Genomic DNA, 18,214 nt, shown 5'->3' on the forward strand with positions numbered 1-18,214 from the left:
AAGAGAAATGTAGAAAATCAAGTCCAAGTCCAGAGTGCAATTGATTACAGGGTTTAAAGACAATAAGATAACCAAACAAGTTAATTATTATTAGCTGACATTTCAGGAGTCAATGCTGGTAAATAAAACCCTTAATGTCATTCAATGGAACCTGATGCAGCCGTTCTGCTTACAGTCGTCAGGAAAGCTAATTTAAGAGTTTAAGGTGTTGCACAAAGCAAACATCTTGTACATTCTACGTTTAGGGTCTGAGGATGAAAACGATCATTGCTTTTCTCTTCAGAAAGAGTGGATGAAATTGAAATAGGCATTGAGGAAGCCGTTGGGATCTTCCAGCTGAGGGTAGTGACTGATGTGTTCGTCCAGAACCGTGACTGTTGACCTCTGGACCAGCTGCCTGCAGGAGCGAGAAAGAGAAAAGAAACCTTAAGCCTTCGTGTCCCGGGACCCCGTCCAGCTAGGAACAAGAGAAGTCATGACGATATAACAAAAAACAAAACTGAGCAAGCTTTTTTCCCCTCATTTGCATCCATTGAAATCCAGTTTAAAGTCATTATCTGTAAAACCAACCTGCCTAGAAAATTTGCCCTCATTCAAATGGAGTAAACTGAATAAAGATCTGTCAGGAGATGACGGGTGTGGGTAGGAGAACCGGAGGTGAGGGGCACTCACTGGTAAAGACGGATGAACTGGGGGTGAGGGTTGACTGGGTCCAGGGGTCCGTAGATCATGTGCACTGAAACACAAGGAAGGATGGCATGATGGAGGGAGGAGACGATGATAGATGAAGGAGTGATGTAAGAGAAAGGTCGCTCATCGACAGATCTTTAAATAAGTCATTATTTTGTCTTTATTTGAAACACTTCAGTGAAGATGTTCCAGTGAAGACAAAAGTGTTTGACCGGCTTTTTGGTGCAGATATAATTTCACATCTTGCAGACTGACACGCTGATCATCTGATCTTCCAGATTTACTCTGCGATCGGATGATTAAGCCCCCGGCTAAAACCACTTGCTTCCGACATAAGGTCATTGTAGTAGCACATATTCCATCCCCACCCCCACAGCTCCGGCTCACAGATGGACTCTGAGGACTCTCCTTCAGACTAAGAAGCTTAGCGACAACAGACTTGATGCGCCTTCTGAAAATGTTTGAGCAACACAAATGATTCTCCTTCCCCTAATTTGTTGCGTGATAACTTCTGATGCAAACGACAAACTTACGTGGCACGAAGGTGGAAGTGAGTGCCCCCACCCATCGCTCCCTGTGTTGAAGCCTCTGGTTGATGTACTGCAAAATACTGAAAGAAGAGAGGGGAATCAGAAGTCTTAACAGAAGTTTATTCTTTAATTCAATGCAAATATATACTGGACACACCTGTCCAGAACCAAGTTGCCATCGTTGTAGCGTAAACCCGTCCACATATCCCAGAACTCGGCGTCAGTGGGCTGCGTGTACGGACCGAACACGTCTCCAATCCTACCAGAAAAATGAAGCAGAAAGCCATTTTCATGCAGCTACCTGTGAGCTTTGATTTCACAATGTGGATCCGTTCTCTCACCCTTTTTGGAAGAGTATATAGTTGGTAAGGCGTGTCAGAACCGGAGCCAGAAAACTGGAGTCCTTCAGAAGCTTTTGGGGACAAAATAACACACATTTCAAATTAGAATCGTGCACTCCAATTGTAAGGAGATTCTGTTGGATGTAGAAAACAAAGCTGACTCACTTTCTGCAGCAGCCGTGGGTAATGTGTCTCTGGGAACAATCCTGTTAGAAATAACGGTGTTAGATATTACCCAATTAAATTTAGCAATCTTTTTCCGCTCCATTAAGTAATGATCTGATTTTTATGTCTAAATACATTTCTGTTCCAAATTTTGTTTTAGAATTGAAGTATAATTCATTCAAGCAGAACAGCTGCACACACACCTCCATTAGAAAGACACAGGCTGTTGAAGTTCAGGTGACCAGTGCGGTTTTGGTCGCTCCTGGTTTAGTGACGACAGAGAGGGAGCAGAGAAGAAGAGCGCCGGTTAATTTAATAAGTTTTGCTCAAGTTTGTGCTGAAACGAAGCAACGTGCACCTGTAGAGCAGCTCTAAGGCCACGGTGTCGCCGTAGTCGTGCGACACCACATTCACACGCGTGTTGCTCAGACCCAGGTGAGCCACCAGGGCCTCCACCACGCTGGCCTGCTCGAAGATGGAGTACTTGTGGGGTCTCTGGGATGGTCGGGAAGGAGGGAAAGGAAGAAGAAATGTGAGAAAAGCAAACTCATCAAACAAAGTTCTCATGGTTAAAGTTCCCGATCAGAAGTAAGGCATTTCATCTTGGACTCACTGGTTTGTCACTGAAGCCAAAACCAAGAAAATCCAGTGCAATGACTCGATGGAAGCGCTGAGTGAGTGGCTCCCAGATCTGCATGATGAACAAAATAAAACATTAAAATACGTAGCCTCTAGCTGTCCTGAAACTTTTTAACTGTGTGCTGATGATCTTCTGAACATGTGCAGCAGACACCTTGTTCCAATCGTAGCTTGAGGTGGGGAAGCCGTGGAGAAGAATGACGACATCGGAGCTTCCTAAAGCGCCATAGGAATCTGGTGTGAGGAGAGAAGAGCAGCACATGTGTGAACACAGAGGCTCATGTCAATCACAGTATTTTCTCCGCTATAAGACGAACCTAAAAGCCTTTAATTTTCTCAAAAACCGACAGTTTGCCTTATAATCCAGTGCGCCTCATATATGAAAATAGTTTTAAAATGGGCCATTCATTGAAGGTGCGCCTTATAGTGCGGAAAATATTGTAGTTTTAATTTGCCTCATGCAATATAAAAACATATTTGAAATACAAATGTTGTCATGATGTTTAATGTCTTGATTAGTGGGCTGCTCACTAGTACATTCATGCATTCTATGACATCTCACCTCTGTAGAAGATCTCCCTGCCCCTGAAGTCGAACACCTCCCCGGCACCGTGCCATTTCTGGAGGGCGGAAGACAGCTGAGGGGGCGGGATGTGCAGGTAGACGGCCAGCAGCGGGATGCAGATCAAGCCCACGTGGATCCACCACTCTCTCATCTTGAGCTCAGCGGGGAGGGGGTCTCATTCCTGCCGCTGACAGACAACCGAACGACAGCGAGAATGTCCAAGGTTAGTCCCCCGCAGACGAGAGAGCGCACAGAGGTGTGTTCATGACCGCTAACCCACCCTCCCCACCTCCAACGTGCAATGCATAAATAAAAGCGATGACAAACATCTATTTATTTGCGTTTGACGATCTGACAGCTCATAAAACCAGATATATATAAAAAAAATAACGTGGATGTTTCACTAATGCTGCAAAATATGCTAGCGTAAGTTAGCTAAATATGGTTAGCCAACCCCCCCGTCAGCGCTAAACGCCGCTAAATCTCCACTATAAAGATTGTACCTAACATACGCATTGCATTACGCTCAGACAGCCGCAGACAACAGTACTGTACCTACAGAGAAGCCGTCACCCGCAGACCTTCGCCCAGTGTTTGAGCTCTGAACACATTCCTGCAGAGCGGCAGCAGCAGATATTAAATAAGGAAGTCTCACCATGTTTCTATTTCCCGGTGCTCGAAACTGTCAGACAAGGAAGTACCGACAGCCTACTTGTGGTTGTCGTCATTCATCAAGGAAAGAAACAGAGTGAGCAGCTGTACTTAATTTACGATCTGTTCTTTTTTTTTTTTTTTTTTTTTTTTTTTTTTGAGGGCGACAAAAATGAGACAGCGGGAAATGTCCCGCCCCCTGCTGGCGTGGATGTGCAATGACAAGTAAATGACCTAAAGCGAATGGTCGTTTTGAACAGTGCTAGAAAATCAAACCCTAAATTTTGAAATTGTAGATTAACATCATATTACAAGTACAGTAATCGTTAAGACTATGAAAAACGGGTATAAAAGTTTTTCCTGAATAAAAGATGTGTACATGTACAGTACACATAAATTTAGCAGTGGGTTACTTTTCATGTAAGGAAAATTCATGACACCAAAAAATCCACTAATCAGTTTACTTTTTTTTAAAAAACATAGTATAGTGTAGTATATATTCACCCTTTCCAACAAAGTCCCACTGATTTCATCCAGATAGAAATGACTTAAAACTTTTTGTGAAACTGAAAGTTAGTATAGGACATTCTGCTGTTAATCCCACAAATATTACTTTAAATGAATGGTTTCTAACATTGTAAAAATTTCCTTCTATGTTTTCAGTATATTGTAGGTTTGACAAAACAAAAAATCTGAGGATGTCCGTGAGCCCTGGGGAAATGTGGCAGGTATTTTTACAATTTAGAGGCTTAAAACTGGAATCACTGAGTTGTTATGCAAGACTGTTCTAGACTTGTATCCATAAGATCAGACAGAAAGGCCAGTCTGTGCTGGACATTTCAATGCAATGTGGAATTTCATGTCACCACCCTGCAGTGAATGAGCTGTATCCCATAACTCCTGCACCGCAAATGACAAACATGGCCCTGCAGATAGACTAAATACATTTTTATTTTTAAAAACCATACACATTACTCGACAAAGTTTCAAATGTAAATCCAATCACGACATCCATTTAAAATGCTCAAGATAAACAGACATGAAGTATTTTATTTCCAAATGTTAAGATAAAAAAATAATAATCCATAAAACAGATGGAAAAAACATTCATTCCCATTACAGGAAGAAGCTACAGAACAAACTCCTCATATAGATTCCGCTTGTCATTTCAGCTATTTCATTTTATATGCAATCCTAGCTGCTAGTTTATCATCTGTAAAACAAGGGAAATTGACCAGTCCTCGGAGAATATCGGGTTTTAACATCTCCGCTTCCTTCCCCATGTCCTAGGCCCACCACACGAAGATGGCCAGAAGGCTGCAGGAAGGATCTGCAGCCCGATTCCCCCCAGGTCATCCGGTGTGGCTGACGAGCACCTTCCAAAATATAGAATTAAGAGTTGTAATACACGAATCTTAAGAGGCCTGTTCTCTTTTACACCATTTGCACCCTGAGATGAATATTCCAGAACAAAACACATTTTAGTGATGATCCTAAAGAGTGTGATTGGTGTCAAATCCTTCAAATCTGGATGAAACGCATCATCTGGATTATCATAAAAATACAAAGATACATCTGTTAATTATGATTTGTATCAAAATTCTTTTTTCTCAAGGGACGCTATGAAATAAAGTACCCTGTGCAGATAGATACCAGTGTACGCCTAGTGTTTATTCTTGAAAAATGCACATGACCAATTTGTTAGCGTTTCCAGTACAACAGGTGTCAAAAATATTTTACAAATAAATCAAATGCAGCAACATTTATTGTGAAAGGAGTCGTCTGGAAAGGGGCGAAGACAAAGGAAAAAAAAAACCATTCCCATTTTATTTCTGACTTTTTTTCTTTTAATGTTACCAAACCAGAACTCGGAGGAGAAAAATTAAGTTTTTCTAAGGCGTGATCTTCAAGACTGAATCAAAACAAAATAAAAAAAAATAAACTGGCTTTTTGACCAAGACAATGTCTTACAATCTAAATACACAAAGTCTTAAAAGGTTGTTTTATAGATTCCTTTTAAATTATATAATTTTACTATGCCTGAGCAAACATGTCAATATTGTACATTGGTAGTTGGTTAATGTCTTACAGAAAAAAAAAAAATTGAAATGAAATGTACCATTTTTTTATTTTGAGAAATGATAACCAGGGACTATATTTATCAAGCATCCAGGCAGAGAAACGGTCATAGCTGGCCCGCGACGGTCATAGCACGTCCGTAGTCCTACCTTTACCTTTAGGAGCAACCACTACTTGCAGGTGGCAAATGATGTGAAAGCATTGCTTAGCTTGTTATCATAGCAAAGGCACATTCACATGATCTCTAAATGAACTAATTACTGAAAAATAAATATGCGCACTGATGGATTTGCTTACAGTAAAGCTCTAGTTTGAACACAAGTGTTTGTAAACAAACAAAAAAAAAGGATTAAGTCATTTTCGTGGTTTTATGAGTTTTGGCAAATTTTTGGACTGAACGTGCATTAAGTTAGCTTGTCGCACACCTACAAGTAAAGCTATGTTGTTTCCCCCACATAAAATAATGGATCTTTTGAATATGAGTGACATTAAACACAAGTTGCTTTTATTTTAAATGTGCAAATCTACAAAAAACCTACAAGGAGAACTTTACTTCCTACTGACAGTGACTGCAGGAGGCTTTGCATGGACTTCAGGTACGACTCTGAGGTAAAACGTTCAGCATCATCCTGAGATGCTTGCTAAATACAGGCCCAGATATCAGTTGAAGTCCCTTTTAGAAGGGGAAACCTTTGAAAGAGAGGAAATCCATGAGCACAGCATGGCTGAAGAGAATCCAAAACTTCTGAAGGATTTGTGCATTGAATCTATTGAAGAAATGGAAGAATATTTATAGCAATGTTAGTGGACAAAGGCCCTAATTGTCTTCCCCATTACATCTCCTGTGGAAACTCATCAAATGGACCTCTTCTATACAAGCCTTAGTGTTTATCAGTTTGGCTAGAAGGTTCTACATTTATCTACAAATATATAACAAATAAAACTTGCAGGCAAAAATAGTTAAGTTTCAATAGAAACACCTTTTCCTGAAAATACAGCAGTATCTGAAATAATCCTGTCATTCTTTTTTTTTTTTCATTCTGTCCCAGTTTTCTGCAACATACATCAGGAAGATCTTTTGCCTACAAACAGAAAAAAGTATCTACAAACTTTGTAAACAGACCTGCTTTTTCCAAAAACATAAATAACTCAAAATATTAACAGCCAATGGAGCAGAAATAAGTTTTGAATAAGCAAGGGCCAAAAAAAAAAAAAGATAAATATACAACACCATTTAGATAAGAGAAGCTAAAAGGTTCTTTTAAAATTCTTACAGACGATCTTCAAGCCAAGAGGACCACCTCCTCTTCTCAATTAAAATAATGATAATAATAACTGTAGAATAATAAAAACAGGTCACTTTCAATCGGAGTTTATAGTCACCCCTTCTTTACTGAGAAAAAAAAATTACCGAGGAGGGAGGGGTGGAGACGGTTCTTGTGTTGCAGTGGGGTATTATGAACCAAAAAATAAAAGATAAAATCATCCACACCAAGCCGTACATTCCTCTGAATGTCTGCTGTTCTCTAAGTCCAGCCCGAGCCAAGCTCACACAAGACTCCGCTCTCCGTCCAGCGCGGCGTCCCTCCTCTCCCCATGTTTGTTCGTTTCGTTTGAGTTGAGCTCCTCAGCGGCGGGCAGAAAAGTGGTGGTGACTTGAGGAGCAGGGGTCAGATCAAAGGGAGGTCTCCAGGCTGTGTAGGGGGCTCCCTGGGGCCGAGGGGGTTCCTGATTTGGGGCCCTCTGGGAGGAGGTGGTTACTGCTTTCCACAGCATTATTGTTCTGGTTTGGGGAGGGAGAGACCGGAACGGTGATGGCGGTGGGGGTGGGCGTGGGTGTGGGCGTGGTTGTGGGTGAGGGTGAGGGTGGCGTGGGCGTGGTGTTGCGTGGGCTGGCGGAGTTGCGCTTGGTGGGCGCGTCGTCCTCCGCGTCCGTGTCGTCGATGAGGGGAATATGGGGCTCAGAGTCTTCTATGCGAAACTCAGGGTGGGTCATGAAGTTGTGGATGGATGTTCGTGACTCGGGCTTCTCCAGCCCCTCATAGAGGGAAATGGAGCTGCGGAATGCATTCACCACCCGGATCTGGAGGGAGGGAGGGAAAAGGGAGCGGGAGAAGATTTTAGTCACAGTCGATCACGATTTTTTTTGTCCGATATGAATTTGAGCACCTGGACAACACAACAGAAAATAACAATACGGTTTTATTGGATCAATTACAGGTGAGTTTTGGGGGCAAAAACTTCAGTGAGTTTAAAACTCCAACATGCAGGTGAGCCGTTATGATGAGTTGTAAATTTACAACTTGTTCCCAGCTAAGGCAGGTTGTCCCTGCCCACTGTCTAGACTACATTAGCTTCAAAGCAGCTTCAAAAGTTCATACTGGCTTAAAATTACAGGGCATTTTCAGCCTCTCTTCCTGTGACTCCAAGCTCTTACCTTGCAATGAATTTATACTGAATAACCGGAGGAGATGTCAATAAATTTAAAGTCTACCTGATGGGGAGAAACCTAAGGCCGGCAAGTAAAAGTACAAAGTAGTCTGTTAAAACGCCAGTCTTGCTTGCTTGGATTCAAATAAAAGATCAGAATTAGCTCTGGTGGAAACAGACCTGATTCTTTCCTGTACTAGATAGTGACTTCAAGCATCAGTCATTGAAAAAGTACAATCCAGTGTCAAACCCAATGCAATGTGTATTTTGTGAGTTTAATAGTAGTTTATTACAAAACACTTGGTAGAAGCCCGTGTTGGATTAATCAAAATGCAGGAAGGAGGTATAATGTTCTTTCTACAAGAACACATCCAAAACAGGACAGAGGCTGGAGTTAACTGTTGTTGGACATGCTTAGAAGAGTGAGAGAAAAAGAAAGATAGCAACAGGGAGAGGGAGAGAGACAGAGACAGAAAGAAAGACAGGAAGAGAGACAGATGAAGACAGAAAGAAAGACAGAGGAAGACAGAGAAACAAGTGAGAAAGACAGAAGGGGGTGATCAGTTTGAGCTTATGTTTGTGAAGTTAAAAAAAAAATTAAAAAAGCTGCAGAAGCCAAGCATGTCTACAAGCTGGTATACATGTCCAAAACAGCACAAAGAGAAAAACTCACAAACGAGACCAGAGACTTTGAACCCATGCAGAGCGCGGCGCTACCTTGTGTTCAATGGTAGTAAACCTTTGAGTATAGCCCATGACACATTTCACAGAATCTAAAGGAGAATACGTGGGGAGTCAGTGGCATTCATTATTTCCAGACGACACCTTGCCAGGTGGACACATTCTGCCAACAAACTGTGACATAGAAAGAAAAACTCTTCTCCGGAACACCTGAAAGGAAAAGTTGCGAGTTTTAGGAGGGGAAGCACCCGCTGGAGAGATTTAAAGACACCTGAGACTAAGACCTGAACCAGTACTGGAGCTTAATGTTTGGTTCTGCCTGGGAAACCACGGCATCTGCTGTTAATGAGTCTGGGGGAAAGTCCCATATGTTAACACTCAGGAGCCTAATCGTTTACTGCATCAAGCTCTTCTCCTCTAACATCTGTTAGATATTTTAAATCCACTAGAAGCTGGGATTGGAAGATCTGAAAGAGAAGAAGTGTCACAAAGAAATGGCAGCCTTGCCAAAAGGAACGTCTAATGTTCTGCTCTCCGCTTTCCAATCTTGACTGGATCGAGTCCTTTTGAATGAGGTACAACTGCCTTCAGCTGCTTGGTGGTACTTCTCTCTTGCCTTCCGCTCTCTAGACACCCAGAAAAAACACAGCTGAGGAGAAAAAAGGTTAACATTTCACAAATGACGGACAAGACATCCACTGACTGATAGGTTTCCTCCATGTCATGGTTTGTCTCTATTGTTTTAGACCGTGATCATGGGCATATACTCAAATCATTTACCCGACTAGGGATAAGGGCGCTGCGACACAGACCCATGGACGCTACAGGGGCAGAGAGCAGACTGAGCCAGCTGCAGACAAACCTGGTTACTTGTCAATACACAATGTGGTTTTGGCTCTAATAGTAAATACACTTTTCCTCTTTTCCCCCATTTTCCAATTTTGAGACCGAAGCAGAAGCAGAACAGAAAACATGATGACACAGAGAAAACACCTCGACACTTGAAGCGACCTGGTTACAGGGTACATGTATATACAGCAGTGTTATTGAAGCAATATATGGAAGATATGGTGCTTTTTTGTCTTTTTTTTTTTTCAGAAAAAAGGGGTGGGGAGACATTAGGAGGAAGCATGAGAGAGTAAAAGTGTCAACGTTAGGTGAGAAGAAGAGAGGCGGAGGAAAATGTTAGAAGAACGGAAGATATAAAAGTCTCATGCACTAGAGGAGAACACGCACTCACACCCCACAGTGGTAGAAGCGGTGTTGGCGGCAGTAGTGGTAGTAGTAGAAAAGGCTACATGTGTAGGGCTAGAAACATTGGTTACATCGTGCTGTTGTTGGCTGGAGTTGGAGGCCTGCCGCCTTAGAGCCCCCTGAAAGGAAGTTCCACTCTGGAACGCACTCACTACATCCATCTGCAAAGAATCAGACAGCGTGACAAGAGAAAAGCCCAGAGGAAATAAAACATAGCAGCCAGAGGAGAGAGAGAGAGCAAAGAGAAAAATAAAGGCACCAGTAACCAGAGGAAAAAATGTCACTTGGAAATTGGTTTTAGGCATTACAGTTAAAAGGAAGAGGAAGAAGGGGACGGTTGGGATTTAAAGGCACTGATCTCAGGAGCTCTGACTCCACATTGGACCTGGCTTTCACTCTTTTCTCTGCAGAACCCTTCTGTACTTCTAGTTATGCCAATATCCTTAGAGCCTTGTAGCATGTTCTCCATTCGATCCAATTCAATCTGTACCTTCAAACCAATGGCTTTTTAGCAGGTAGACTCAGACCGAGTCAGAAATAAGCAGAGGAACCCACTTTAGCTCAGAAGCAGGACAGAAAAATTAAAGGGAAAGGTTTTTCTTTTGGTCCTTTCGGGGGCACAAGGCATTCTTTAAGAATGCTGAGAGAAAACAGAACAGATTTTGAAACTGTAAGAGCAATAGAGTGTTAAAGTGCTTATGGCTTTTGATTCCCTTGGTGTCGGGTGCTACGTGGGACAGTCTGTGGATTGTTACCTGTGTCTGGATGCGATTGAGGCCTCGGAACCATAGGATCTGGCCTCTCCGCAGCTCCCGCTCAGCATGGTCAATCTCATCCATGTCCTCCAGTTCCTCCAGCTCCTCATCGGGGATCTCCTCTTTCTGGGTGCCGTGGCCTGCTGTTTTCAAGAATTTTAAGCGACTGGTAGGTATCGAGGAGATTACCTGGAAGACATGAGGGGTTTGAATGACTCCTCAAAAGTGGTGACATCATGTTCTATTTAAAGCAACGCAAGAGTTTGGGGAACGCTGCAAACATTAACCTGCCAATGACCCTGAACATTAGCAGCCCTGACAAAGGTGAGTTGGTTTGGTGTGTGCTGTTGTCAGACTCTTACACACCCACTGGATACGAATTGAGTTACATAAAGCTGCTGCTGAGCACGATGCTATTAAAGCATTTCATCAAGCTGACATCTTACAACACGCTTCACAACAACTGTGTTATGATACGATCTGATACTGGATCATGAGGACATCAAGCCTCAGCTCGATTTGCAGTTCTGAGTTAATCCCTGAAAACGCTTTTTAAGTTGTTTGGTGTGACAAATTTCAGCCAAAATCAAGATCTGAGCCATCAATACAAGTTTAATTATAATTTAATTATAACGGAATAAATCTTTTTGGTTACTTTTAAACTAAAGATGACAGATTTGACAGTTTCAGTTGCTCCTGTTCTGCTGGTGATGATAAACTGAATGTTTATTTTAGAGAAACAAGCGATTTGAAGGTGACACCTTGACGTCTTCATTAGAATGGGCATTATTTTTAATATTTTTTTTGCAAAGCAATGACTATTCACTGTCAAACTAATAGGAAAATTTAATCAGAAACAAAATTACGACATCTTTGCAAATGCTGCAGAGAGAAGGATTAAGCAAGTCACAATGTAAAATTAAATAAGTTCACAATGGCTGACCTGAATTTGCTTAATTGCTTATTAATCACAGTACAGCTATGCTAAACTTGAAATAAAACTCCATTTCTGCATCCAATACTGAACAACTCAGCACACAGAGATCAGCTCTGCTTTTTGGGCCAGCACCTTTGTTAATGGAAAAATCTTTAATTGGACAATCACTGGTTTGGAACCAGCATTCTTGTTCATTTACGTCACAACTTTCTACATCCAATCCCGGAGCCGTTAGAGCCAAGACACATTCAACTAATCCATGCTCCTTTGCGTCCTCTCAGAAAACTTTGGCATTGTCATTCTTATTGATTTCACACCCGTGAATAATAATGCGGTACGCATGCTGCTCTGCTGGGAGTTTGGGCAGTGACGGCAAACCACAATAGACATCTACAACATAGCAAATAATTACTTTTATGCTCAGGAAATGGAATTTATTAATAAAAAAGAGGCTCCATTACATTCCCTGCACGACTAAATTGATGCCATGTACAGTCACCAAGCCATTTCCAACACAGGGGGGCAGTGTCCTACCATAGTCTGTAGTTTCAGATCAACAGTAAGCTTCATCATACCTGTCCCCATAGTAGAGAACCAAAGCCTAAGAAAGTGCACCACAGCCACTGGTCGATCGTCAGGCCAACGCAGCTGAACGGCTTCCCTCCAAACTGCACTATGACAATCTGGAGGAGCACAAAGACAAGAAATTAAACAAAGCACAACATTTTAGATCAACGTTCTCATCTTTTCTCACGCTTGCAAAAAACAGTTCAGCAGCAGGAGCCTCCGGTCCACGTTACCTGGATAATGAAGGTGCCGAGGACAATACTGCAGAAGATGGGGTTGTTGAAGATGCCTTCAAAGACATTTCTTTCACCGTGGATCTTTCGCGCATTGATCTCATTGAAAAGTTGCATCATGACAAAGGTATTGAAGACAATGGTGTAGTGTTCAGAAGGTGGTGCGTTCAGGGGCGCATCCCTGCCGCTGTCGATGTCAAACAATTTCTCTCCTGCGGGAGCAGTCGGAGGAAATTTGTAATAATAAATGTACGGTTTTAAAAAAAGCCCGCTTACTCTGATCAGAACCACGGATTCTTACCAGCGAATAGCAGGGTAAAGATGATGATTAGCTGGAACACTCCCTGTCCGAGGATGTTCTTCATCATGGTGCGGGAGATGAGGGGCTTGTTGCGGCCATATGGCTTCCTGAGCAGGAGGGCTTCTGTGGGGGGCTCTGTGGCGAGGGCTAGCGACGCAAAGGTGTCCATAATGAGGTTAACCCACAACATCTGTACTGCTTTCAATGGCGAGTCCTTGACAAAGACAGACAGAGGCATTTAATAATGTCGAGAGGAGAAAAGAATACAAGAACAGCGTTCACATCAATGTCTCACACACACTCCAGTCTCAATGACCTTATTAGAGATGTTTCAATTGAGAAAGACCGAATTACACGCCGCAAATATCTCTCTCTCTCTCTCTCTCTCTCTCTCTCTCATTACACTGTGGTAGATTATACTTGCCTTCTGTTCACTTAGATAAAGAGTGTCAATTGAATCAAATTATGATTCATAGCTTGACTAAGATAAATCCACAATACTTCGGAAGAAAATACAAGGGAAGATACTCCTGAAAGCTGCAGAGCACAGCTCAAGTTACAAAAACGACAAATGAAAAACCAATAAGGTGCTTATAATTCTAATGCATGAAGAAATTCAATGAACTTTGGCAACAGAATTCAAAATGATGTCAAGTTTCTCCTCATAATTTACTGCTGCGCCAACAAATAGTTATTGGCGAACTCAAATAAATTTCCTATCAGTTCTACCGATTCCATTCCTGTAAGTCGATGTATGACCTAATTGACAAACACTTTCACACAAGAGACCGCTGCCTTTTACTTTGAACGCGAACAGAAACAGGCTTGTGCCAAACCTGTGTGATGCAGGCTCCTGTAAATGCTACGATGACAGCCACAACATTGACAGTGAGCTGGAACTGGAGGAACTTGGAGATGCTGTCATAGACGTTGCGTCCCCACATGACAGCTTTCACAATACTGGAGAAGTTGTCGTCGGTCAGAATGATGTCAGATGCCTCCTTGGCTACATCTGTGCCGGCAATACCCTGGAGTCAAAAACAATGACAGTTGTGTATCTGTCCCATGTTATTGCAGTCGGGGTCTTTTTCACACATGTTGAGGATAGTGTAAGTGTGTAATGACCCATTTTATGACAAATATGCTACATGCTATATAAAAAGTTAAGGTGGAGAAAACTCACCATAGCGAAGCCAACGTCAGCTTTCTTCAAGGCGGGACCATCGTTGGTACCGTCTCCTGTCACTGCTACAACTTGTCTCTGTTCAATCACTGTGCTATCGATAATACCTTGAAAAGTAAACCATGAAAATGAACATGAAATTAAGCCAACAAAAAAAACCCCCAAACATTTTTCATAAATGTACTTATACCAGAATAATTGAAGTACCTTTAACTAAGGTGTGTTTGTCTGTGGGGGAGGAACGAGCCAGTACTCGCAGTTTGGGCCAGAGCTTATCGATACGTTCCTGTTCGATCTAGAAATAGCAGAATAAGCTCTAATGAAATCACAGCCGTACATTTTAAACGTTGTCTGCAGTGCTGTATTCTGCTGCGGCCCACCTCTCCTTTTTCATTGCGTATCCTTCGGTTGAACTCTTTGCCCTCTAGGCAGATGAAGTCATCTCCGGGCTGCAGAATACCGCATTTTGTGGCAATCGCTCGAGCGGTGTTGATGTTGTCCCCCGTCACCATCCGCACCGTGATGCCGGCACGCTGGCATTTCCTGATGGCATCTGGGACCTGAGGGAAAACCAATGAAGTAGGAAATGCCTGTGATTTTTCTGAATCATATGGGGCATTAAAAATGAAGTTAGCTATACTTTCATTTATCAGCAGGAAATGAAATCATCCAGGTTTGTGATTATTAGTTACATCAGATTCTGCTGTTTCAGTATGGATTTTGGTTAAAAAAGACTAGAAAAACCCAATGCATTTGAAATCTTCACTGGTTCAAAATTTGCTGCTTTTGCCAAAGTGGAGCCAATTCTCAATTTTCAAAAAGCCTGACGCAGCATCTCATTGTTTAATTTCCTGCTTTACTCAGAGGGACACGGTTTCCCAGTAGTGTGGTAGAAAGAGGAAAACCATTTAGCTGTTAGTTGGAATCATCACAATGAGTGTCTTCTTCCATTCACTGAGAGAAAATATGTAGTTATATGTAGTCCTTTGATCAGGTTCAAAAAGTTCTATGACATGGTTGGACATCACTCATTATGAATGACTACTTTCTGAACATAACCTGACCCTTGGGTAGCAGATGCTAGATCAGTACATGAAGCTAATGAAGCCTGACATCTAGTAGCAGAGCCGTTTCAATCTGTCAATTCCATCACGTCTAAGGGATGGATGGATGGATGGATGAATATTAATACATGTTTTCTATGACACAAAGTTCTCTCTTCCTTTTTCAATTAACATTTTTATGTAACCTCATGCTAATGTGAGTCGTCCCATTGATAGCAACTAACCTCAGGCCTCACTGGGTCTTCGATGCCCACAACGGAGATGCAAGTGAGCCCAGTGAGGATATCGTTTTCATTGTCCCAGTCAGGCTCGCCATCAGAGGCAGTGAAGTCTCTGTAAGCAAGGCAGATGGTCCTCAGGCCCTCTGAGGCCATGGGCTCGATCACTTTCTTCACCATGTCATCCCTGTCTCGCGGGCGAAACACCTTGTGTTCACCGTTTGCTGTCAGAATTTTATAGCACCTAGGAGATGAAAGGGGGGGATATATTAATAAAGAAGTACAAAAAAGAAAAAAATTGAAAATGTACTGAGGAAGAAAGGCACAAAGTAACAAAAAGTCAAGGGTAGAGGAAAAGACAAAGTATTTGAATGATGAGCTGCAGTAGTAAGAAATCACACTAAGTCCTCTGTGGGTTAAAAAGAAGCCTGCTTGCTTAAGAGGCTTACATAGTTGTTACTGGCTCATTTTCTCAGCGCCTGATTTTAAATCGCAAAGTAAGGGGCTTGGGTGGGATGCACTTGAACTTCTTAGCTGCTTAAGCCATTACACATATAATTTACTGTAAAGTCTGTCCAGCTGGATGATGTAAAAAAAATCTTAGGACAAAACTTAAACTGAGTTGAATAATTTCTTTAGACCTAAATCTAAAGATAAAAACACAATCCAATACAATAAAACCCATTTTCTTACTTTTTCAGGAGGATTTCGGAGGCCCCTTTACTGAACATACGGTAGCTGCCGTCAGCCATCTTCAAAACAGTGCTCATGGACTTTCGGACTGAGTTGAAGGTGTAAACTTTGTAAAGTTTCTCCTCCGGGATCTCAGTGCGAATAGTCTGGTAGTCCCGCTTCAGGTCATTAGAAAAGCCAAGCAAGGCACATTCGGTCTTGTTGCCCACCTGGCGTGGCAGGCCCCCTTCTTTCTCTGGAGGCTGGAGGTAAAGGCAGGAGGACAGTGAGTAAGAGAATATAGATGGTGGTGCAAACTGTGTTTCAGCCACATTACTTTTCTCAGGCTCACCATGATCTTTGTAGTGTAGGCACAATTGACTGCGATGCCCAGAATGAGAAGGTCTAAAATGGAGGAGGGAATGTTCTCGGGTTCAGGGACCCTCTTATAGTGCTTTTCAGCGATATAGGCCTGCACCACAGTCATGCGGTTCATGGTGAGTGTGCCAGTCTTGTCAGAACAGATGGCGGTAGCATTGCCCATCGTCTCACAGGCATCCAAATGACGCACCAGATTATTGTCTTTCATCATTTTCTGTAGGAAGATAGCTATATTAAATGATAACATAGCAACTTCATTCAATTCCAGCAGGAAAAACTCTAACAGAACACTTTCTGTATTGAACATAATTTTAGAAAGCCAGACAAAAATGCTCAAAAGCTAAAGGATTGAAATGAACAGTTCTTTGATTCGATAAAGCTCTCTGTTGGCTAACAAAGTGTGTGCATGGGATCATAGGCTGGCTTTAAGGTATCAACTAACCAAGTCTCCTTAACAGCCTGGCCTGCTTGTTTTAATAAACTAATCTGTAAGCTAGTCAACACTGGATAGGTGTTAGCTAGTTGGGAGCAATTTACCTTAACGGAGTATGCAAGGGAAATTGTTACAGCAAGCGGTAAACCTTCGGGAACAGCCACCACCAGCACAGTGACGCCGATGATGAAAAATTTAACAAAGAACTGAATGTAAATGGGTGTGCAGTCCTTGACCCACGGCAGGTTCTGGATCCAGAAGGTGTTGACGACAAACAGCACCACCAGGATAATAACAGTGATGGCTGACATGACCAGACCTGAAGGGAAACAATAAGCAATGAATAAATCACAAGGGGGGGGGGGGCTTTAAAATTAGAAATCTTCAGTGCTCAACCCTGCCAGAATCATGTTTCCATCTAGCTCACCTGCTTTACCAATCTGCACAGCTAGTTTGGTCAGTTTGCCCTGGAGGACAGACTTCTCTTTCTTTGGCAGGTTGGATTTCTTCTTGTCCTCTGCATCGGCTCCCTCGTCACTGTTCAGAGGCTGCATTTCCATCGCAGCGCCGTCCTGTGCTTTAGCTGCAACAAAGACCAAGAAAAGTGTTGCTAAATTAAATAATCTTATGGTTGCAGTTAAGTAAAGGCCATTACATTCAAGGGTTTCAAACACATGCAAATTTCAAGTGTAAAATTTGATTTTTATTCAAAATGGACCAGCATTAGATTCAGCCTGCAGGCTTTTACGTGTCTGAGAATTTGAAATCCAACTAGTTTAGCTAAAAAATAAAATCAGCATCACACAAAGCACAGACAATGAGACTACAACAAGACACATACTAAGATTTTCATTTGCATTTGAAAGGCTTGAACAATCAAGTTGTCACACCAGTGCATGAATAATCTTTGTGGCTTAAAAAAAAGACAAAATATTTTATTTTTTAAGTAAATTCATGTTTAATTTCAAAAGTTAACATGGCTTTCTTCTTCTCTTTTATCCATAGAACTTGGGAAATATTACTGCAACTAAATTTGCAGTGATCTGACTCCACATTAATTAGCAAAAGCATTTTGAAGAGTAATTAGCATACTTAGCATACTCCCACCTCTAGCAGCACTGGGATCATTCGGAGTGATCACTTGTGCTGTAGAGAGTTTAGCTCTCATAAAATCTCTTATCTCTTCATCAAAATTCTATAGGATCACCATCCTCTGATTGCAGGTCGGATGGCAATCCCAAACGCACGTATAACCAGGTAACCTTGGAGACAGAGTCTTTAATGGTGAAGACGAGAGCACCGGTAGCTGGCTGGCCACCAGTCATGTCACTCACCATTGTAAAATCATTTGGCGCTGCTGCTGCTGAGTGATTGACACATCTTTTAATTCTCAGTCATTTTTGCTACTTAGTTCGGTTTCATGCATTTTATATATACATTATGTA

At 42.1% G+C, this 18,214-nt stretch overlaps 2 protein-coding genes and 1 long non-coding RNA gene across 7 annotated transcripts in view; 1 reads left to right on the forward strand and 2 right to left on the reverse strand.

Moving 5' to 3' along the window:
• Positions 1-5: 5 nt before the first annotated feature.
• Positions 6-4,080, reverse strand: mest (mesoderm specific transcript). 3 transcript variants are annotated; one of them, XM_068306883.1, is made up of 12 exons: positions 3,586-4,080; positions 2,928-3,117; positions 2,520-2,599; positions 2,340-2,417; positions 2,085-2,221; positions 1,930-1,988; positions 1,727-1,767; positions 1,562-1,632; positions 1,378-1,479; positions 1,224-1,300; positions 673-736; positions 6-397 (listed from the first exon to the last, which is right to left on the reverse strand). In XM_068306883.1, exons 2-12 carry the CDS (start codon positions 3,079-3,081, stop codon positions 280-282), a joined length of 981 nt encoding a protein of 326 aa, XP_068162984.1. In that variant the 5' UTR covers positions 3,082-3,117; positions 3,586-4,080; the 3' UTR covers positions 6-279. The 3 variants fall into 3 exon arrangements, with proteins under 3 accessions (XP_068162984.1, XP_068162982.1, XP_068162983.1); XM_068306881.1 differs by having other exon boundaries at positions 7-397; positions 3,490-3,589; XM_068306882.1 differs by lacking the exon at positions 3,586-4,080 and adding an exon at positions 3,486-3,579 and having other exon boundaries at positions 7-397.
• LOC137589261 (uncharacterized) lies at positions 3,020-5,010 on the forward strand. The gene is made up of 3 exons (XR_011034162.1): positions 3,020-3,153; positions 4,245-4,309; positions 4,872-5,010. It is a non-coding gene; the product is annotated as an uncharacterized lncRNA (long non-coding RNA).
• Positions 4,515-18,214, reverse strand: part of atp2b1a (ATPase plasma membrane Ca2+ transporting 1a) — a 35,965-nt gene continuing 22,265 nt past the window's right edge. The window contains exons 8-22 of one of the 3 annotated variants that reach the window (XM_068306876.1): positions 17,197-17,352; positions 16,874-17,088; positions 16,308-16,550; positions 15,977-16,218; positions 15,290-15,527; positions 14,382-14,561; positions 14,209-14,296; positions 14,002-14,108; positions 13,655-13,846; positions 12,819-13,032; positions 12,518-12,729; positions 12,293-12,400; positions 10,781-10,969; positions 10,097-10,186; positions 4,515-7,743 (exon numbers count right to left, since the gene is read on the reverse strand). In XM_068306876.1, the coding sequence (XP_068162977.1) occupies positions 7,336-7,743; positions 10,097-10,186; positions 10,781-10,969; positions 12,293-12,400; positions 12,518-12,729; positions 12,819-13,032; positions 13,655-13,846; positions 14,002-14,108; positions 14,209-14,296; positions 14,382-14,561; positions 15,290-15,527; positions 15,977-16,218; positions 16,308-16,550; positions 16,874-17,088; positions 17,197-17,352 (2,882 nt within the window). In that variant the 3' untranslated portion in view covers positions 4,515-7,335. Of the gene's footprint in view, positions 9,421-10,096; positions 10,187-10,780; positions 10,970-12,292; positions 12,401-12,517; positions 12,730-12,818; positions 13,033-13,654; positions 13,847-14,001; positions 14,109-14,208; positions 14,297-14,381; positions 14,562-15,289; positions 15,528-15,976; positions 16,219-16,307; positions 16,551-16,873; positions 17,089-17,196; positions 17,353-18,214 lie in introns of all 3 variants that reach the window. The other 2 variants (XM_068306877.1, XM_068306878.1) reach the window with 2 other exon arrangements.

This window comes from Antennarius striatus, chromosome 22 (assembly GCF_040054535.1).
Source record: "Antennarius striatus isolate MH-2024 chromosome 22, ASM4005453v1, whole genome shotgun sequence".
Lineage (NCBI taxonomy): Eukaryota > Metazoa > Chordata > Actinopteri > Lophiiformes > Antennariidae > Antennarius > Antennarius striatus.